General features: G+C 43.3%; 1 protein-coding gene across 6 annotated transcripts in view; it reads right to left on the reverse strand.

Moving 5' to 3' along the window:
• PRELID2 (PRELI domain containing 2) overlaps positions 1-17,652 on the reverse strand; it is a 75,358-nt gene extending 57,706 nt beyond the window's left edge. For 2 of the 6 annotated variants that reach the window (XR_010746121.1, XR_010746119.1), the window contains exons 1-2: positions 17,307-17,584; positions 1,438-1,495 (exon numbers count right to left, since the gene is read on the reverse strand). Coding sequence is in view for 1 of the 6 variants with exons in the window: in XM_066341699.1 (XP_066197796.1) it covers positions 1,438-1,495; positions 17,307-17,381 (133 nt within the window). In the remaining 5 variants the exon portion in view is untranslated. Of the gene's footprint in view, positions 1-1,437; positions 1,496-11,725; positions 11,818-12,399; positions 12,585-17,306 lie in introns of all 6 variants that reach the window. The other 4 variants (XR_010746122.1, XR_010746123.1, XR_010746120.1 and 1 more) reach the window with 4 other exon arrangements.
• Positions 17,653-22,893: the final 5,241 nt, after the last annotated feature.

The following is a 22,893-nucleotide window of genomic DNA, read 5'->3' on the forward strand; positions in this document are numbered from 1 at the left end:
AGGTTAGAAACTGGTTCGTCCTCTCTGCTATTGGCACTCTTTGGCCATCTTGTCCAGCATTCGTGGCACGCGTACTTAAAATAGATCAGCCCCTCCTGGAGGCGAAGATGTGCTTGTCAGCGGTAGCAAGGATAATTAACGTTCCCATACCACTCTGGAGTATGCACGTTGCTCTCTCATTTGATCTTCACAACCTAATGGCAGGTGGACTATTTTCCCACTTAATGGATGAAGAAACAGCCTCCAAGAAGTTAGGTCACAGAGAGAGTCACAAAGCCAGGATTTGAAATCAGACCTCTCTGATGCCAAATAACAAGTGTCTCCGTACTGAGCGCAGGTACCTGAGAAAATGTGTTTTGTTTTGTTTTTAATATATTTATAAGAGTTATGAAAGTGCAGAAAATAACTTCACAAGTAAAAGGCAGGTTTCTGGTCACCACGCACAGAGGTCTCAGAGTCATGTGATGAACAGATGAACAGTAGCATCTCAGTGGTTGACTCAGAAGGCTCAAGAACATGTTAGCCCGGGGTCTGGGTGTCTCCAAAGGTTTAAACCTCGATTGTGTGTGTCATTATAGTTCTTACATTGTCCAGTTCTCAAGTTCAAAGACTGAGTGAAAATGTGTCCACAGGAGATGCGAGGCACAGAAAACAGTAAAGACTCCTACACTCCAGTTCAGGGGTCAGTAAACATTTTCTGTAAAGGGCCTGATGGTAAATATTTTAGGTTCTCTGAGCCGTGGAGTCTCTGCTGCAACAACTCAACTTTGCTGTTGTCACAATGAAGCAGCCATAGATAGAATATAACCAAACAGGCATGGCTAAGTGCCAATAAAACTTTATTTACAACAGCCACACAAGCGTCATTTATCAACCCCTGCTCTAGTCAATACCGAACCACATTAAGTCCAGTTATGACTCCATAATCTAATCACTTTACAGTCACATCTCGTATGCATGCTATTAATCATATCCACTTGCCATCTCTAAGATGATATGTGAATATGTTTTCGGAATATAGATAGCCATGCGACCTTGGAAAAGTTTTTTCTCTCTGTACCTTGGTTTCTTTGTTCATTAAGTAGAAGTAAGAATAATACCTGCCCCATACATTGTTCTGAAGATTAAATGAGTTAAAAAAAAAAGAAAAGAAAAGAAAATGTGCCTGGCACTTCCTAAGTGCTCAGCAACGCTAGCTGCTCCACTTGTCATCAATATTAACCGAGAAAGGAACAGGGGTCGACGAGGCAAGCCTCCATCCAACTCCTGTGAATGCTGGGTGGGCGCTCTTGTCCACCAGGCACCTCAGGTGCAGAATACACCTGTTCAAAACAGCACAGCCCACGCACATGCAAACAGATATCTTTGCAAAAAAAAAAAAAAAATTAGTATCACTTAATGATCATTGCTCAAGTGAGGGAAATTCAGGGAACTTACCTATTTTTTCCTCCACAGTTTTTACAGAGATGACATTTTTATCCATGGGGTTGGGATACTAAAAGAAAGCATAGCAAGAAGCATTACCATCCTGCTTTCAGCAAAGTGAATTATTTCCTAGTAACCAGGGTTATGGGCAGGAACAGTAAATAATTTCCAAGCGATATTTAAGTCCAGTTTCCAATCGAGAGACTTAATTTTACCACCTGGGCCGGGTAAGTGAGACATACTCATTAACCGGCCTGAATGGAAATCTGGGAGACCCTTCCTTCAATCCCACCTAACCCTCAAGGCAGAGGGAGAGGGGGGTTAGGTTAACCTTAATCAATAAATGATACTATTCATATTGAACCAGCCTTGTTAAATCGAGAGTGTTCTTTGTGCCAGGCGCTGTACTAAATGCTTTCTTTGCACAATCTCGTTTAAGTAACAGCCTCTTTGTTGTGACTGGGTTGTGTGACACCACGGTCCAATCCTTCAGAAATGGACATGGAACAAGGCTCAGAGAGCTTAGGATCACCCTGCAAGTGAGGGGTAGCGTCAGGAAATTAAACCTGGCCGAATACAGAGTGAATTCCTTCACTACCGTGCTATACCATGGCCTGGTAGCAGGGTTGGTTAACCACACAGGACTTAGCCTACACCAGGTCCTAGATAAATAGTTTGCTTATGGACTAAATTAACCCTGAAAGACAATCTGGATTTAACAAGGCCAAAAGTAGCTACCATTTTTGTCCATGGCAGTTTAAATACTAAATTATTTCCATTTAATTCTCCAAACTATCCAATAGGACATATGCTGTTTTTTTCCCCCTTCACATGTGAGAAATAAGACTTGGATAAAGTAAATAATTTGCTCAATTTCAGCCAGCTAATGAGCGCCGAGACTGTCATTGACCCGCAGATACTCTCTGCTGCCTTCAAAGCCTACACTCAAGTCACCTCAGTTACTCAAACCCAACCTTTCCCATTGCTCAGGTGCAAAAAGAGAGACGCAGGAAGTGGAAGTGACTTGCTTAAAGCCATAGGACAGGGTGGCTGCCTGTTGAGTGTCCCCTGGGCTCTTTTCCCAGAGGTTTACTGCTTCATCCTGTGACCCAATCTGAAAAGAAAATTACAGCAAGTCTTATCCAAGACATCAGAAGGTGCTAAGGGGCAGGTGAGAGAAGCAAAGAGGCTGGGGGTCAAAAGAAGAAGGCCTTAGGCAAACTTGAACCCCCAGGAAACAGTATGTAAAACACAGTGAATGTGGGTCTCCCCCACCCCGCACAGCCTCATGCATGTGTATGCGCATGCATGTAAGAGGTTGACTGCTTTTCAGGGAAAAAAGCATCCTTGACTTTCCAACATTCTTAAAGATGTCTGTGGCCCCGCCTGACCAGGCTGTGGTGCAGTGGATAGAGTGTTGGCCTGGGATGCTGAGGACCCAGGTCCGAAACCCTGAGGTTGCCGGCTTGAGCATGGGCTCATCCGGCTTGAGCATGGGGTCACCGGCTTAAGCATGGGATCATAGACATGACCCCATGGTCGCTGGCTTGAGCAAGGGGTCACTGGCTTAGCTGGAACCTCCCAGTCAAGGCACATATGAGAAAGCAATCAATGAACAACTAAGGAGCTGCAATGAAGAGTTGATGCTTCTCATCTCTCCCCTTTCCTGTCTGTCTGTCTGTCTCTCTCACTAAAAAAAAAAAAGATAGCTGTGGCCCCAAATGATGTTAGATTAGAACAGGGGCTCTATGAGAGCAAGAACATTGTCTATTTCAGTCACTCCTGTACCTCTACCACCTAGCACAGCATCTGGCACATAGTAGGCATTCAATAAATATTTGCTGAATGAAGGAATGATTTGAAAGCTAAACCTCACTGACCTCAGGGATCAGTATGGAAATAAACCTTCCTTCTGTCTGGGGACTGACCTGTGAAGACCAGTCACACCTCGCCGCGCCCCATGCCACAGACTGGCATTCCCACTTTCATCCTGGCAACTGCAACCTTGATAACTACTCAAAAACATGAATTCAAAAATATTCTAAAATCACTCATTTTTGGCTCCAGAAAGAAAATGCTCAAAATTATGGCTTTTTTCAAGGTCAGCCTTCAGTATTTCTTGTAGACAATGTCCATTACGGAGGGTCAGGTTTAGCTAGACTGCCCCTCAGCAAGGGGCCTCACTTACACAGCATCTGTGAAGCAAGAGTAATGTGTGAGACTCACACAGATGCCCCGAATTGTGTGCGTGTCTGTGTGAGAACTAGAACTCTCACACTAAGGTCAAATGAGAGTATTTCCTTTACTACAGTCCTGGTTTGCTCATTGTATACTCATCAGTATATCCCCACTGAATATCGTAACTACAATCTAAGTTGTAGGATAACTACTGAACTAAATTATGAAAGAGGGTGGACATGTAATTACAAAAGAAGGACAGTGATCAAAGTTTTCAGTTCTTATTATTTCACTTTTTTTTTTTTTTTTAGGTGAGAGGAAAGGGAGATAGTGAGGCAGACTCCAGCATGCACCTGGCAACCCCATCTGGGGCAATGCTTGAGTACCAAACTATTTTTAGCACCTGAGGCTGAAGCTCAGACCAACCAAGCTATCCTCAGTGTCCACAGCCATGCTCGAACCAATCAAGCCACTGGCTACAGGAGGGGAAGAGAGAGAAAAGGGGTAGAGAAAGGGGGAGAAAAGCTGATGGTCGCTTCTCCCATGTGCCCTGACTGGCAATCAAACCCAGGACAACCATATGCCACACCAATGCTTCATTTCTTCACTTCTTTATCAGTGACATTCCTATAGAATATAATCAACTCAGAAAGTTCACACTTCAGCATAATTGTTATATTTGTTTACTAAGTCAAAGGGTATTGGTTTAAATAGCAGTGAAAACTCTCCATTCTTCATTCAACAGTTTTTTTTTTGAGTAATTACCATCCCAGACACTGTTCCAGGCACTGAGACTTGAGTAATAAAACAAACAAAATAGTAGGCATTTAGAGAGTTCACACTTTAGTTGGGAGAACAAGAGATATATATATAAATATGTAGGCCATTGTAAAATAAATACTTAGGGGCCATTACACGAGGCTTGTAAAAAATAAAAGGAAAATGGAAGTTTAATTAACCTAACACAAGAGGTCCTGAACTATTCATTACAGTAAAATCATCTGCAAGATTCAAGTTATTTTCCAAAGCAACTACTTTTGGAGTTGAGTAGACATGAGCCTCAAGTTTCCATATGAGAATGGAAAAAGAAATTAGAAGTTTGTTTAAAATAGCTAAATACCGTGACACACAAGGCATGTTTGAACTTTTGTTTTTTTAATTAAGGATATTTTGTGCTGAGGCTCCCCCTACCTGGCACTACTTAAAATGCTCTGACACCATCTTGTGGTAACTTAAATATTGATGATTTAATTCACAAAAATGTATCTGCAGTCAGATAGTAAGGGGTTGAGAGAGGGAAAGCTGCTCAGAGAGGGCCACCACCAATAATGCCAATCTGGAAAGACAGCAAGCAGGTGGCCAGGTTTTTCTGGACCCCTTTCCAAACACTGTGACAATAGGATGCAGCAAGCTAGGTAATGGTCAGCCCGTTGAAAACCTATTGAGTATTTACGGTGCCCATGTGGGGGACTGCATTAGAGGCTGCCACAGGTGCCACCTCATCCAGCCCTCTCCAAAACAAGCAAACCTACGGACGAGTGGTAAGACAGTCCTTGTGTTAAAAACATGATGGTGAAAAGCCTGCACACAGCAAGGTCGCGCTGGGCTTTTCCAGTCTCCCCTCCACACTAGAAGTGTTCATGAAAGCAAGGTGGTCTGAGGACCCGGATAGCTTCCAAAAACCCTTGCCATCTTGGACTTGGCTCAGGGGGTCACAAACTGCAGTGGCACAAGAATTACTACACAGGGCTGGGCACACTCGCCATGCGTGCCATATTTTCTGGGTGACTTAAGGGATTTTTAAAAGGTATATTTGACTTCATTTTGAACTTACGATTTTTACTTCTTTTACAGAATGCATAAACTAACTTGTTTCCCCAAGATATCAAGCTATTGCAAATAATCACTGTATACATATTATGTAACAGTCTAGCAAGGGTAAAATGTAAACTCTTCTAAATTGTCATATACCTTGCTTTCATTTATTTTTAAACTTTTTATTGACTTATTGGCTTTAGAGAGAGAGGAAGGGGGAGAGAGAGAGAGAAAGAAACATCAATTTGTTATTCCACTTATTTCTGCATTCTTGTATGTGCCTTGACTAGAAATTGAACCCACAACCTTGGTGTATCAGGATGATGCTCTAAACAACTGAGCTACCTGACCAAGGCCAATTTATTCCTTACATATTAAAAGGCCAAAAACTTGCAAAATACTGCATGAAAAACAAAATATCTATGAAAACAAACACATAGCTATGAAAAGTGAGAGAATGAGAAATTGAATCCATCTAATTACAGGAATAACATTTAATACATTTGTAAAAGCTCCGTGAAGAAGATATGGTATTTCCCTTTCTTATTTACATAGAAAATAAATATATATGTGTGTATGTGTGCTTTCATAAAGCCTACTCTTAAGACAGTAAGGAAGCCATCGCCAATTGGCTCATGGTAGAGTGTCAGCCAGCATGTGAATGTCCCAAGTTCAATTCCCAGTCAGGGCACACAGGAGAAGTGCCCATCTGCTTCTCCACCCTTCCCCCTTTCATTTCTCTCTCCCCGCCCCCACCTGCAGCCATGGCTTGATTGGAACGAGTTGGCCATGGTGCCTCTGCCTCAGGCGCTAAGAAGAGCTCAGCTTCTGAGCAACAGAGCAATGCTCCAGATGAGTTGAGCATCACCCCTTAGTGCAGGGGTCTCAAACTCGCGGCCCGCGGGCCGCATGCAGCCCGCCGAACAATTTTGTGTGGCCCGCAGACTAATCCACGAAGTTCAAAATATTTTGGATAAAAATAAGTAAGCCTAGGGGCCTACTTGTATTTTTCATTTCTCTAGCATCCTAGCTAGATATTAGCTTAGTTAACAGCAGTTGTGATGCGAACTACAGTTTCTGGTCGTTTTGTGACACTGAGTAAACTGCATGTACAATTGTGCTTGTTGTACTGATTTTTTTTTGTTTTCAACTGCAGTGAGAAAAGTGTTGCATAACAGTTGCCTTTTGTAGACCTAGTGCGGCCCACCGAACGGCTGTGATCTTGCTCTGCGGCCCACATGCTGAGTTGAGTTTGAGACCCCTGCCTTAGTGGGTTTGCCAGGTGGATTCAGGTCCCGGCACATGCAGAGTCTTGTCTCTTTCTCCCCTCCTCTCACTGAATAATAAAAAAAAAAAAGACAGTAAAATATCAACTTTCCAAAAAGCTCAGAAGTCAATGCCTGCCTTTTATAATACACTCCCCACCCCCCTGCAAAAAATAAAAAAAAGAGTCAATGATCTCAAAAGCAATCATTGTTTTACCAAGTTCCAAATGGCATTATCCAAAAGACTACAAGGAGGCAGTTGAGCCGTCAGATCTGTATGATTAGCTCAGCAAAGGCGGCTAATAAGTCTGGTCTACTAACATATCTGTTTTTTCAGCACTGAGGGGATCTTTGCTACCCAGGCTGCTTCCAAAGATGTACATACAAAGGGGTAGAGCTGCCGGAAAGAGATTTGGTGTCTAGCCACACAAAGAAATCACCATGGGCCTGACCAGGCGGTGGCGCAGTGGATAGAGCGTCGGACTGGGATGCCGAGGACCCAGGTTCGAGACCCCGAGGTCGCCGCTTGACTGCAGGCTCATCTGGTTTGAGCAAAAGCTCACTAGCTTGGACCTAAGGTCGCTGGCTCAAGCAAGGGGTTACTTGGTGTGCTGAAGGCCCGCAGTCAAGGCACATATGAGAAAGCAATCAATGAAGAACTAAGGTGTCACAATGCGCAACGAAAAACTAATGATTGATGCTTCTCATCTCTCCGTTCCTGTCTGTCTGTCTGTCCCTGTCTATCCCTCTCTCTGACTCTCTCTCTGTCTCTGTAAAAAAAAAAAAAATAAATTTTTTTAAAAATTTTAAAAAAAGTATCACCATGGGCTCTGCCAAATTCCCTTTATGAGCCACATGCAAAGTCTTCTATCTTAGAGGGAAAGCAAATGTAATGTTATACCAGTATCAAAGGCGTCACTGATTAATCAAAATTTCAATGATAAAGAGCTGTGTTAAAGTCAACAGATATTTTGAATGGCTATCCATTGGTCTTTCAGGCCAGGAGGATGATGAAATAGAAAAAGAACAAGGAGCCAAAACATGCAGGACATGATGCTGCCATCTGTGTGGCCCGGGAGATGGACCACCAGATGCTCCTCGAAGACCCTCTGGCTGGGAAGTTACCTGCTACGCAAAGGCCAACCACCCTCACATCACCCTCATTCATTTGAAACTGTCCTAATAATTGGTAATGACATAATGCAGTTCTGTGAAATGAATCGTTTATAATTGTGACAGAAAGGGAGATTCTCTTATCTCAACATTAAATGCGTACATAGAGCCAATGCAATAAAGATACAAAGTCTCCAAAGTAACCTGGTCGGTACTATTCAATGCCATGGTCCAGAAAGACAGAGAAAGACCAATGAACTCTCCCGCATGAGAGGAGACTAAGATACACCGAAAGGCAGTGTGGGATCCTGGACTGGGTCCCATTCTGGAAAAACAATATTAGTGGACAACTGCCAAATTCTGAATAAGGTCTGCAGATTAGTCAACACTGCCTCAGTGTTATTTCCATGGTTTTAAAAATTATACAGTGGTTTGGGGAAGCTGAGTATACTGGAATTATTTGCTGTTTTTGCAATACTTTAGAAGTCCAATTAATTCTAAATTAAAAGTTAAGAAGCAAAAAACAAAAGTAAAATGAAGACATGGAGTGTCGAAACGGAATGAGTTTTAGAAACCAAAAGCCCTAAGTCTGAAGCCCTTCTGTGAAGTCTTGGGCAAATTACGTAAATCTCAGTCTGGCTTAGTTTCTTCATCCGTAAAATCAGACAAAAATACCTATCTCAAAGAGTTGTTACAGGAATTAAAGGAAATAATTTTATGTAAACTGTAACACCTGCCACCTGCAGGTCTTCGACACAGTAGCTGGTTTTGCTACTAAAGAATGAATCAACATTTTCAAAAAACTTAGGTTCCAGGCTGAGTGTGGTGCGGCATTAAGTGTACTACAATCTGCAGTCCAAACATATTTAACTGGTGATTAAAACACCACTGGGAGATAGTTCTTACTTTCCTAGACTACTAAGACCTCACAAGCGCACGCTTTAGCGATTCAGAATTTGTGTAAGATACTGACCTCCCGGATGCGTCCCTTTCTACTAGCGTTAGAGAGCACCGCCCGGAGCGGAGTACCAAAGAGAACACTTGCTTTTCTTAAAAGGCATCAAACACTAAACATCCTAAACGTTCTCAAAGATTTACAATTAAAATACAAAGCTTGATTCACACTGTATGTCTGTGTTATATCCCTGAGAAAGCACTCATGGCAAAAAATTAGTATATTTCCCTCTGGCGCCTTGGGCAGGGAGCTGCCTGAGGCCAGCACGTTTCATTTATCTGCATCTCCCAGGGCACGCGCTTACCACAAATGTTTAGTCGTAGGCATATAATGAACGCTTAACTATTAGTACTTTGATAGTTAAAAACCACCTGTCTTTTATGCATTGATTAAGCTACAACCTCCATGAGATAAGTTTCCAAGTATACTTTCATGTTTTTTAAATGATTTTTTTTAAAAAGCCGTAATTCCAATATGCAACTTTATTCCTGTTCACTCCATCCTTTATTATACCAAGCTAGTAAAGATTTCTGCAGACTACTTCTCTTGGCTTTTTATTTTTAGGTTCATGAAATAAATGTCATAAATTAGTAGTAGTACTAGCATTACTATCATATTTTTAATAAGTACTTTTAAAGTACCTACTGTGTGCTGGCATTAAGCTCAGCATATTATATGCACTACGTGCATTATCCGATTTATTTCCCCTTACTCCAGAAGATAGCTATTATTCTTATTTTGCCAATGGAGGCATAGGAAAATGAACTGACAAGCCTAAACTCACACAGATAGAGGCACTCCGTACCCCCATCTGATGTGAGAGCCCATACTCCACACTTTGGCCCCATTCCCCTCCACGGCATACCTGAACCTTCTTCTAGTACAGGAGTCAGGAAACTTTTTGGTAGAGATAGCCATGAACGTCACATATTTTAAAATGTAATTCCGTGAGAGCCATACAACTACCTGTGTACGTTAAGCATTATCCAATAAAAATTTGGTGTTGTCCCAGAGGACAGCTGTGATTGGCTCCAGCCACCTGCAACCATGAACATGAGCAGTACGAAATGAATGGATTGTAATACATGAGAATGTTTTATATTTTTAACGTTATTATTTTTTATATTAAAGATTTGTCTGCGAGCCAGATGCAGCCATCAAAAGAGCCACATCTGGCTCACAAGCCATAGGTTCCCGACCCCTGCTCTAGTAGAATTGAGGATAGGAAGGTAAAAGGGAAGAAACACCAGCATAGTGTGAGCCAAAAGATTAATAACCATTATGTTAAACTAGGCCTATCATTTGTCAAATCACTTCCTTTGGGAATGCGGGTTTACCCCAAATATTCCAGAAGCACTGCAGGGAGAGCCATTCCAGACTTATAAGAGTCAGATTCACAAGGGAGAAGAGAGAGGACCAAAAATGAAAACATTATTTTTTTTTAATGTTTATTGATTTTAGAAAGAGAAAAGGAGAGAGTGAGAGAGAGACAGAAACATCTGTTCCTCTATGTGCCCTGACCGGGAATCCAACCGGCAACCTCTGCGCTTCAGGACGATGCTCTAACCAACCAAGCTATCTGGCCAGGGCTGGAAACATTACTAATTACCCAATCAACTTTCTACTCTAAATAAAAAGAGCCATTCATAAATCTGCTTTATGAGTTTAAGAGTAAACATTTAAACCCTTTTTTTCGTTCAGCATATCAGACTCCTGGCTAGAATAAATAAAACCCAAGCCACTATGTTGAAGTAAAGAAATTATTTTAATCTGTCTATTTTATTATACTTCACAAAGGAAGGACACGTTACTGAATCCCACATGAACTTGGTCTGATATTATATAAGGCTAAATCCCCAAAGAGTGTATGCCAGTCATTCATTCAACAAGGATTTTTTAAGTATCTACTACGTTCCAGGATCTCTATGGGTATCTGGGATACATCAGGAACAAATGACAAAATCTCTGCCCATGAACCTTATGCTCTATTCACAATGACTCTTTGGTCTATAGCAGTGGTCCCCAAACCCCGGGCCGCGGACCAGTACTGGTCTGTGGGCCATTTGGTACCCGTCCGCAGAGAAAGAATAAATAACTTACATTATTTCCATTTTATTTATATTTAAGTCTGGAAGATGTTTTATTTTTTTTAAATGACCAGATTCCCTCTGTTACATCTGTCTAAGACTCGCTCTTGACGCTTGTCTCGGTCACGTGATACATTTATCCGTCCCACCCTAAAGGCCGGTCAGTGAAAATATTTTCTGACATTAAACCGGTCCGGGGCCCAAAAAAGGTTGGGGACCACTGGTCTATAGCATAAAAAGAAAAGCAACCAGAACAACTCAACAGTAGGAAAAACTGTCATTTCTCTGGCCTCATTTGAGAACAAACAAGGAAATTCAGTCAACACCATGGCTCTCTGGATTTTTTTTAATGACTTTAAATTTCAGGTATATGAAATTTAAAATAATCTCTGAATCCAGCTCCTGAAAGTTAAACCCAGTAAACAGGCCCATGTGGGTTTCCAGAGATGAGGGAGCTACTAGTTGCAACAGTCAACTATGCAACTTTGTGTACACTTTGTCATACAAAGAAAGAAAACAATGTACACCTTCAAGTGCATTGATACTATATAGTTCTGATGCTACAGCTCATGGAAAGCTCAGTTTAGCATTGGATGAATAAACCATTCTGGGTTTCACTGCACTTCTCCACGAAGAATTCATTGAGAAACACTATACACAGTTCATGAACAAAGCGAGTTGTGGTGTTTGTTTTCAAGGCGCCACTTAGATTTGAAAGCATGTAGTGAATATTTTGCTCATAGTACCCAACAGGCAGGTGTAAGAAGAGCAAACACCGCTCAGTTGTTAAAAATAGTAGTAGTATATTATAGCATACCAAAAGCCATAGATCAGTCAACTCTATTTAAAATAGAGCCTCCTCAGCGCTGAAGAGGCTTCAAACATACCATTGTGCAAAATCAGGTTAAACGCTTCCCAGAGATCCTCATATGATTGTCCCTTCTGCCAAGTGCTCTCCTTTGGAAACACTACATAAAGACTAAAAGAAAAAGAGAAGTGTGTTTTGCCAAAAAAAATCATTCTTACTACTTTAGGCTTATAAAAAAAAAAAAAAGCTTATGCTTGTCAAACTGTTCTGTATTTGATCTTCCTAACAATCCTGGGAGATAGGTGGAGTGCATGGCGTTCCCAGATGAGAAATTAATTAAGACAGTAGAGTTCCCTTATCCAGTTGTGCATGACACTCACTGCACATGGCACCCTTGGGCACGGGGCTACAGCCACCTAGAGCAAGGAGCGCCTTTTTCTAATTTGTATAAAGCGGCCCATTCACTTTTTTCTGGCCCCATTTACTGTGAGCTTGTGGAACAGAACCCCGCCTAGAGGATGCCTCTTTGTAACTGGCACATGATTCACATCACATGAGGTACTGTAAGACTTATAACAAGTTTATAGAACTCCGAGGAAATTGGAGACATTTTTCTTATCGTCTATCTAAAGGTTTTAAGCTGAACAGATGATTGTACGAAGGTGATTATTTGCCAAATAAGGGACATCTTGGCTATAGTCATAGCAAAGAAAATCTCTTTAGCTGGTGGAGAGGGAGAGGAGACAAACTTACAAGGATTTGGGTGGAGAAAAAGGTGTTCTGGGTTAATTTATCTCAACATGACTCACGTTAACCAAATATTCAAGTAGCAGCATTGGAGAGCTTTGCTTATATCCTCTAGAACAGGGGTCGGGAGCCTATGGCTCGCGAGATGCCATGTGGCTCTTTTGATGGCTGCATCTGGCTCACAGACAAATCTTTAATAATAAAAAAAATAACATTAAAAATATAAACATTCTCATGTATTACAATCCATTCATTTCCTACTGCTCATGTTCATGGTTGCGGGTGGCTGGAGCCAATCACAGCTCTCCTCCGGGACAACACCAAATTGTTATTGGATAATGCATAACATACATGGGTCATTGTATGGCTCTCACGGAATTACATTTTAAAATATGTGGTGCTCATGGCTCTCTCAGCCAAAAAGACTCCCGACCCCTGCTCTAGAAAGTTGCCTGGAGAATCTGTAATCCTCTAGAATGGCTATATATATCAAATGCCCCGCACTGAGAATAGAGCCCGGGCACTTCCCACAAGCACCTCAAGAGAAATCCATCTATGACTGAACTTTTGTGGAACTATTTCCTAAGACCACCAGGAAACTGCTTCTAAGAGGGACAGCTCAATAACTGGAATCTAGGTCTACTGACTTCTGATTTGTGGCTTTAAATAGTATCAGATAAAAATTCTCACAGCCATTGAACTTACTGATGTCTCAGAAATAGGCACGTAGCCCCTCCTAGAGATCTGTGAAGGCTGCTTTTGAATTAAAAAAAAAATGAAAGTTTAGTGTCATCCATAGTGTTACCACTGTCCCAGCATTAGGACTTTTCTGCTAAGTCACCTTCCCTTGCCCTATCTCTATCTTCCAAAATGTCCTCCTCAGTCTTTATTTACTAGGTGCCAAAAACGTTGCTGAGTATTTTTATAAGAATTCTTCCAAATCCTAACTGAATGCAGCTATATACATAGGCAGCCGCAGCTTACAACACATGGCGCACACAAACCTCCCAGCTGAGCCCAGCCAACTGCAGAATCATGAGAATTAAAATTCTATCAATGGTTTAAGCCACTAAATAAAGGGGTGATATATTACACTGCAATAGAAAACTGAATTTTTCACCCTATCACACAGCAAAACTACACCCTCATATCAGGCACCAAAGGTCCACCCAGATGAGTAAACCTGACAGAAGACTACGGACAAAAGAAAACTGAAATCGGATAAAGAACAGAGTTGATTCTGAAACATTTTACTCCCTCAATACAATCAGTCCTCTGTCTCCAATCAACCATGGAAGGAAAATAGAGAAATCCCAGCCTGACCAGGCGGTGGTGCAGTGGATAGAGCATCAGATTGGAATGCGGAGGACCCAGGTTCGAGACCTCGAGGTCACCAGCTTGAGCGCAGGCTCATCTGGTTTGAGCAAAGCTCACCAGCTTGGACCCAAGGTCGCTGGCTTGAGCGAGGAGTTACTCGGTCTGCTGAAGGCCCATGGTCAAGGCACACATGAAAAAGCAATCAATGAACAACTAAGGTGTCACAACGAAAAACTGATGATTGATGCTTCTCATCTCTCTCTGTTCCTATCTGTCTGTCCCTATCTCTCCCTGTCTCTGACTCTGTCTCTGTAAAAAAAAAAAAAAAAAAGAAATCCCAGAAAGTTCCAAGTGCAAACCTTGAATTTGCCATGCACTGAGTACTATGCTGAATCCATGCAAATGAAGTGACGTACAGGCACACCCTACTGTAGCTTATATGCAAATATAGGTTATATGCAAATGTTATGCCATTTTATAAGAGACTTGAGCACCTCGGATTTTGGTGTCTGAGGTGAGGGACTCCTGAAACCAATCCCCTGCATACTAAGGGACAACTATAATCATGGGTGTTCCCTATCAGGTGCAAGGCAGCACAGCCTGGTGATGTGGGTTTTGGATTCAGATGAGGTGAAATCCTGGCTCTCCCACCTGCTAGCTGTGGGAACTTGGAAAAGTTGCTTAAACTTCTCCCAGCCCCAGTTTCCCCAGCCTGTGGCATGAAAGTCAATCATAATTACTTCTGGGAGAAGCTGACATGATAACATATGAAAGCACTCCCTTCCCTCTCCCTTCTTGCCTAGGAAACTCCTATCCATGCTGCAGCCATTATTTTACAAACGCCACTATTTCTTGGAGGAAGCCTTTCCTAATGGCCACCAGGACTTCAGCAGGCCTCCCTGCTACATCCAGTCACAGCACCGTGAACTTTTCCTGTACAGATACACACCATGAATGGAAATGGTGTTCACTTGTTGATCATTTATTAATTTCACTCTCATTCACAAGACATCATCAGCTTCATGAGAAGAGAGTCTGTGTGTTGTGCCCTAGCATCTAGCACAGAGCCTCGCACAAGGAGGAAAGTATTTCTAAGCACCCTTTAAATGGGGAGGGAGGGACATTTAACCCAGAATCTTGACACATGCCAACTACTATGAGAGCTTGGCACTGTGATATGTACTTCTGCAGGGGTGAGTCCTGCCTTGAAGAAGTTAGGGTCTAATGAGGGTAAAAGACACATGCAGAAGTAACTATCCACCACTGGAGAAGATGGTCACTAAGGCCTAGACCAAGGGTCCCCAAACTACGGCCCGCGGGCCGCATGCGACCCCCTGAGGCCATTTATCTGGCCCCCACCACACTTCCGGAAGGAACACCTCTTTCATTGGTGGTCAGGAGAGGAGCACATTGACCATCTTATTAGCCAAAGCAGGCCCATAGTTCCCATTGAATACTGGTCAGTTTGTTGATTTAAATTTACTTGTTCTTTATTTTAAATATTGTATTTGTTCCCGTTTTGTATTTTTTACTTTAAAATAAGATGTGTGCAGTGTGCATAGGGATTTGTTCATAGTTTTTTTATAGTCCGGCCCTCCAACGGTCTGAGGGACAGTGAACTGGCCCCCTGTGTAAAAAGTTTGGGGACCTCTGGCCTAGACAAAGTATCCCTCCAGTTCTGACACGGCAGCGATCACCTCTTAATGAAGACAATCCAGAAAGCCTTTACAAGAAGCAATGGCATTAGAGACTCCACCCTCCAAAGTGCCAGTCCTAACAAAAAATGGGTGTTTGCTGCCAATAGCCTGGCATAAGTCCAGGACTACACCAAATCCATAATTCAGGCTTCATTCATTTATTCATTTATCATGCATCAGATGTTTTTATTGAGCACCTAGTAGGTGCTAGGCACTATTCTAGATACTGGAGCTCAATGAACAACAAGCTGGTATTACCCCCAAAACAAGCCTCCCTGGAGACATCACGTTCACCAGCATCCTCCTCACTCTTTTGTGACCCAGGCCACCAACATCATCCTCTCCTCCAATAAAAATCAGGTCTTGTCACTAAAGAAAAACCACCTTTGTCGCCCAACATCTCTGGTAGTTTTGCTTTCAAGTAGCAAATGGAACACATTGCCCGGGGGCTGCTGCTTAAGGCAAATTCTGGAAATCTTAAGAATGTGAAAGCTGAAGGAAATCCACAAGATCCTGGTACTACACTCAGCTTAGAGCAGGGGCCGGGAATCTTTTTGGCTGAGAGAGCCATGAACGCCACATATTTTAAAATGTAATTCCGTGAGAGCCCGTGTACCTTACGCATTATCCAATAAAAATTTGGTGTTGTCCCAGAGGACAGCTGTGATTGGCTCCAGCCACCCGCAACCATGAACATGAGAGGTAGGAAATGAATGGATTGTAATACATGAGAATATTTTATATTTTTAACATTATTATTTTTTTATTAAAGATTTGTCTGCGAGCCAGATGCAGCCATCAAAAGAGCCACATCTGGCTCGGGAGCCATTGGTTCCTGACCCCAGGCTTAGAGGCTGACACTGAGGCCTGGAGAGATGACCTTTGACCAAGATCATCCAGTGATCTAACTAGAGGCAAAGCCAGACCAGAGTCTAGGGGCCCCACCCCCCCAGCCCTGGGTGTTTTGCTTTTTCAAAGAAATGTCCCATTCTCCTATTACCCGGAGCCACAGTCCTAGGAAGAGGCCTTAGAATAAAGACAGCCACCGAGTTCTGAGGCTAGGGTGCTCAGTGATAGCAATATAAACAACATTTTAGAGAACGCACTAAACACATCGTTGTGATCAACACTTTACATGAATTGTCTCACTTGATTCCTCACAGCCAAGTCTTTGAGGAGATAACTATCATTTTACCCATTTCACAGATTACAAAACGTAGACACAGGGAGCATAAACAATCTGCCCCAGGTCCCAGAGCTGTTTAAGAAAACAGAAAGCAGGGAGGTGAGAGAAAGAATGCAGAGTAAACTAAAATGATGGCTTCAATGGCCTCAACTGGCTTTTAAGGAGTCGCTGATGTACTAAAAAGATCGACAACATCAACAGGGCTCCAGAACTTGGGTTTCCTGAAACTCTCCCATAAGCCTCTCGCTACAGCTGGAGCAGAATGTGAACGTGAGGCCACACACGGAGCCTTTCCCTCTCGCCGGAGGGGGGAGCCTTCGAGGAAATGCACCTTCCCCTCACCCAGCACGTCCTGGAGGCGGAACCGCAGCTGGAGGAGGGTTGGTGGGTGCAGACTCTCGCCTGGGGAGAGAGAGGGGAAGAGGGGACAAGATGGGGGTAGAGAGAAGAGGGGAAGGGAACAAGAGGGGAGAAGAGAGAACAAGGGGGGGGGGGGAGAGGAGGGGGACAGAGAGAAGGAAGGTCAGTAGTGGACAGAGGGGAGAAGGGACAAGAGAGGCGAAGAGAGAAGGGGACAAAGGAAACGGGGACAGGGGAGAGGGGAGTGGGGAGAGGGGACAGCTGCGGACAGCGGGCGCCCTGGGCGCGGACAGCTGGCCGGGCGGAGTGGCGCGGGAAGCGCGAGCCCCGGCGGGACCAGAGCGGGACGGTACCTTTCGGAGGAAGCTGGCGACCACCTGCTCGAAGGGGTACTTGTATACCTGGTGCACCTCCACGGTGACCCCCATCCCCGCGCGCGCGCCCGCCACGCCTCCGGAGCGCGGGCCACCCGGGGTCTGCCCTGGCCTCAGGCGGCCGCACGCAGGCCGCCAAAGGGGCGTAGGGCTTTTTTTCTCCTTTTTCAAACTTCTGAAACTTTATTGTCCGCTCGGAGAAACAGACAAGCGGTCACGCCCCCGCCTCCTCCGCCAATGCGGGTGTGGGCGGCAGGGCGCGGGCGGCGCCCCGGGCCCCGCGGGGCTGTCCCCGCCTGGGGGCGCCAGCAGCCTCGGCCTCCCCGCCTGGCCCGCGCTCCGAAGCTTCTCGCCCGGAGCTGCCACGCCACGCCGTGTGGAGCCTTGGACTTTGGGACTTGTGCTTCTATGTTGTTTCCTTGTCTGGAGCCACGGAGGAAACCTAAAGCTGCTATTGGAGACCCTGAAAAAGTAATAAATACGGTAACTACCCACCCTCCAGGCTTAGGAGTTGCAACATACCCTCCTCCGTGTTAGGTACGGTGTGGCAAAGCCATCAGTGGCGTTGCTCACAGGACATGGGCAGCTGCCTCAGACGCTTGAGGTTGCGTCTCAGGCACAGTAAAAATGGTCTATGTCACCTATAAGTGTCCACGAAGTTAAGAACTGGGGCTTAGCGTAGCTGGTTCCAAAAATCCCTATGATTCTTAAAGAGTAAACACCCCGGAATAAGGAGCAAAGGGGTAGAAGGTGGATTTTAAGTACTCTTCATTCACACTGCAGATTTTACGAGAAGGCGCAAGTGAATCGATTTATTAAGTTATTCAAGATATTACTTATTGAACACCTACTATTCACCAAGCTCAGTGGTAGGCTCCAGATTCAGAGTAAATAAAGCACAGTCATTTGGATGGGAAAGCCCTGTAACTTAACACCCAATAAACAAAATAAACAGGAGAATGGGTTAAAGTTACAGGGGGGAGGTAGGGCGTGATGTTCGCTAGAATAAATAAGAAAGGTCTGGAGGTGGTGACTTTTATACTTATAATTTGATAGTCTCACTTGTCCCTGTCACACGTCACACTGGTCTGGCAAAAGGCGAGCCTTGGATAAAGCCAGCTGTCCAGTCACTCACTGCTGAACCGGAGAGGAAGGGGGTGGGGCAGTGGTGGACACACCCTCTGTTATCAGGCCTCTTTTAAATTCATAACCACTAACCTCAACGGGCCTTTGAATGGTGCTGGTCAAAAGCACCCCATTTCTCTAACCCATTTACTGCCTCACACTTCTCCCACCTCAAACCACCACCTCCCTTCCCAGCCTCACTGTGGGGTGATTGCCTTGCTTCCTTTTCACTTAGGAAATAGGAAGCCTCTCTCTATCCGCATCTCTCTACTCACCCGTCCAAACACCCTGCCTTCTCTCCGGCTCTTCTGGAAGAACTGATAGCACTTACCGGAGGGCGGTCCCTCCACGTGTCCCCTGGGCCCAGCAGTGGGCTGGCACATGGCTAACAAACAGCTAACCTGACCTGATTTCTAATGCTTGTGATTTCTGTGGTGTGCGTACTCCCACTGTGCCAATTTCCAACTACCAAGGTGATGTCACTAAACGTGACAGGGGAGGACAAGCACAGGGGTGCACCCTTGTGTGGCATTCCCACCATCCACACGCAACAGACATAACCATGAGAACATAGATAGTGGTAAATGTAACTAGGGAGGGTGAGTTTTGAATACCGGTCACCTTTTTAAATATAGTTCATCTGATTGTAAATTTATAAAATTTAATAATAGTTATATTTAACAACCAGCTGACAGGGTTCAGGACACAGGGCCCCCAAATTATGGCGTCTTGGCATACTGAATATTTTAAGCTGAAGGAATTTGAGAAAGCAGCAGAAACAGTTCTTTCTGACCTTCCCTTCCCTGCTCCCATGAAGCAGGTAATAAAATCTGGGTGTGAGAAGTGCCCTCCCTGTTCCCAGAGGAAAGGAGCATGCTCATGTCCAGGTGGAGGGTTCAGGGAAGAATCTGCACAGTCAGGACTTGCCACGTTTCCCCGGCTTACTGCACGTACCTCAGGCTCTTTGTTCTATCAAACTGCATCAACACTCTCAGCTTTTACCATTTCTTCAGGTTCTTATTTCTTTAGGAAGGCTCCCTGTCACATAAAACTTACCATAAAAAATGTGCATGCTTTCCCCTGTTTATACATCTTTGTCAGTTTAATTTTCAGACTCAGGCAGGACCCTAAAAGGGTTGAGAAAGTCTTTTCCCTCCCTTACATGGCACTGCCACATCACTAGAAGTCCCTAGTCCTCTTTCTTATTCAAGGGCATCCCTCTAGTAATCTCTCCCCTTCTCTTTTGCAGCAGCAGGTTTACCTCTACTGGCTCCTGCCAAACAGCACACAAGTATACCACGATTTTTTCCACCTTAAAAACATCCACTCTTGCCCTAGCCTTGTAGCTCAGTTGGTTAGAGTGTCGTCCCGATACGCCAAGGTGGCAAGTTCAATCCCCAGTCAGGGCACATACGAGAATCAACCAATAAATGTATACATAAGTGGAACAACAAATCAATGCTTTGTTTGCTCTCTCTCTCTCTCTCTCTCTCTCTTTCAAATAAATAAGTTTTTTAACTCCCATCTTCCTCCAGCTCTGTTCCAGTTCTCTGCACCATCTTTGCACCTCAGAAAAGCTGTCTGTAATCTCTTGAACCCATGAAGTTTGGGCCCATGCCACGCCACTAAAACTACTGTTGTCAAGCTCACCAATTGCTAACTTGCCAAACCCAATACAGTCATACACTCTTTAACAATAGGGATAAGTTCTCAGAAATGTGTCCTTAAGAAATTTTGTTGTATAAACATCACAGAGTTCACATACACAAACCTAGATGGGGTAACCTACTACACACCTTGGCTATTGATGGCTAAGACGTCACTAGGCAATAGGAATTTTTCAGTCCCATTATAATCTATGGGTCCACCGGTATAAATGCCATCCACCATTGACAGAAACGTTCATGGGCCCATGGCTATTGCTCATTCTTAATCCCCACATTACTAAACCTGTGGGCAGTATTTCTTTGAAATACTGAATGAGGAGTGGGGTGGAGCTTTAGGTTCCAAAGCCATTACATGTTGAATGTATGCATAAAGCAACTCTACTATTACTATATCACCAACCCCTCCTTACAGTGGAAAAAAAACAAACAATAACAACAAAAACACCAAAACCAGTCTCCCTGGGTACTACACCAGTTCATACAGGAGAGATCATTTACTTGCAGGAGTTGAAGATGTCCGCACCTGACTCTGTCACCAGAGAGTAGCTGGAGCCTGAGTGTGAAACAGAAGCCCCTGCCAGGCTGTGCCCTGTGCCCCTACTCCACTGTGACCACCCAGTTCTTCCAGAATGTATCCTTGGGCCAGCTCCTAATTAACTGGCCACAAAACACCAAGGTTGTATCCTGAAAGATTAAAGGACCTAGCACCTGTTAGCTCTCCTTGGGCTGGTTGGCTGAGTGACTCGTGTACGAACAAATGCCACCTACTCATTCCAAGGACATCGGGGCACTCTGAAGGTGGAAATGTGTGCCAGGTTTGTCTCTAGGTCCAAATATCCCCCCCTTTTTTTTTATAAGGACACCATTCATATTGGATTAAGACCCACCCTAATGACCTCATCTGTTTAAAGGCAGAATTATGCCCCCTTACAATTCATATGTAGAAGTCCTAACCCCAATCAATACCTCAGAATGTGGCTATTTGGAGATTGGGCCTTTAAAGAGATAATTAGGTAAAATGAGGTCAAATGGGTGGGCTTTAATCCAATAGGACCAGTGTCTTTGGAAAAAGAGGAGATTCGTGCAAACGTGAACAGAGGGAAGACCGTGTGAAGACAGAGAAGAACACCTATCTGCATGGTAACAAGAAAAGCCTTAGAAAAAATACCACCTATTTTTCTCTCTGGGTTTTTTGGTTTTGTTTTGTGGTTTTAGCATTGGGAGATGTAGTATATATGATTTTGTATCCTTTTGTCATATTCTGTACCAAATTGAGAGTATTATCTTCAAAAATATGATTATAATGGTATTAATTATATTCCATTATATGAATGAACCATAATTTTTTTTCTTTTTTAATTAAAAACATTTTTATTGATTAATTTTAGAGAGAGAGGAAGGGAGACAGAGGAAAAAAAAACACATCAATTTGTTGTTCCACTTATTTATGCATTCATTGATTGACTCTTGTATGTGCCCTGATCGAGAAACAACCCACAACTTCGGCATATGGGTATGACGCTCTATCCAACTGAGCTACCTACCTGACCAGGGTTTGTCTGTCTTTCTTTTATTATATAGCTATTGCGGTCATGAAAATCCTTGTGAATAAATTTTTACCAGCATGTTTTATTGCTTTTTTGTTTTATTTATTTTTTCAATTTTTATTAAATTTATTGGGCTGACATGCGTTAATAAAATTGTAGAGGTTCCAAGTGGACGATTCTGTAACACATCATCTGTATATTGTATTGTGTGTTCACCACCCAAAATCAAGTCTGCTTTCATCACCACTGATCCCCCTTTACCCAGTTCTACCTGCCTCTACCCCCCTTGCCTCTGGTAATCACTGTACTGTTGTCTGTTTCTATGAGTTGTGGGAGGGTTTCTTTTTTTTGCTTAACCCCTTCACTTTTTTCATCCAAGCTCATAACTCCTCTCCCCTCTGACAACTGTCAGTCTGTTCTCCGTATCTATGCGTCTGTTTCTATTTTGTTTGCTCATTTGGTTCATTAGATTCCATGTATAAGTAAAATCGTATGGTATTTGTCTCCCTCTCGCAGGTTTATTACATTTGGCATAATACTCTCCAGGTCCATTCATGCTGTCACAAAAGGTAAGATTTCCTTCTTTTTGACAGCTGAGTAGTATTCCATTGTGTTAACGTACCACAGCTTTTTTACCCACTCATCTACTGATGGGCACTTGGGTTGCTTCCAAATCTCGGCTATTTTAAATAATGCTGCAATAAACATAGGGGTGCATATATTCTTTTGAATTAGTGTTTTGGGTTTCTTTGGTTACATTCCCAGAAGTGAAACTGCTGGGTGATAAGGCATTTTTAATTTTTTTGAGGTAACTCTATATGGCTTTCCATAGGGTCTGTACCAATCTGTATTCCCACCAATAGTGCACCCAGGTTCCCTTTTCTCCACACCCTTCCCAACACTGTTTGTTTATTGAGGATAGCCATTCTAACTGGTGTGAAGTGATATCTTATTGTGGTTTTTCTTTTCATTTCTTTGATGATGAGTGATATTGAGCAATTTTTCATGTATTTATTGGCCATCTGTTGTCCTCTTTATAGAAGTGTCTATTCAGGTCCTTTGCCCATTTTTTTAGTTAAACTGTTTGTTTTACTGGTGTTGAGTTTTATAAGTTCTTTATAAATTTTGGTACTAATTCCTTATCAGATGTATCATTGGTGAACATCTTCTCCCACTCAGTGGGTTGTCTTTTCATTTCGTTGATGGTTTCCTTTGCTGTGCAAAAGA

The sequence above is a fragment of the Saccopteryx leptura genome, chromosome 6, assembly GCF_036850995.1.
Source record: "Saccopteryx leptura isolate mSacLep1 chromosome 6, mSacLep1_pri_phased_curated, whole genome shotgun sequence".
Classification (NCBI taxonomy): domain Eukaryota; kingdom Metazoa; phylum Chordata; class Mammalia; order Chiroptera; family Emballonuridae; genus Saccopteryx; species Saccopteryx leptura.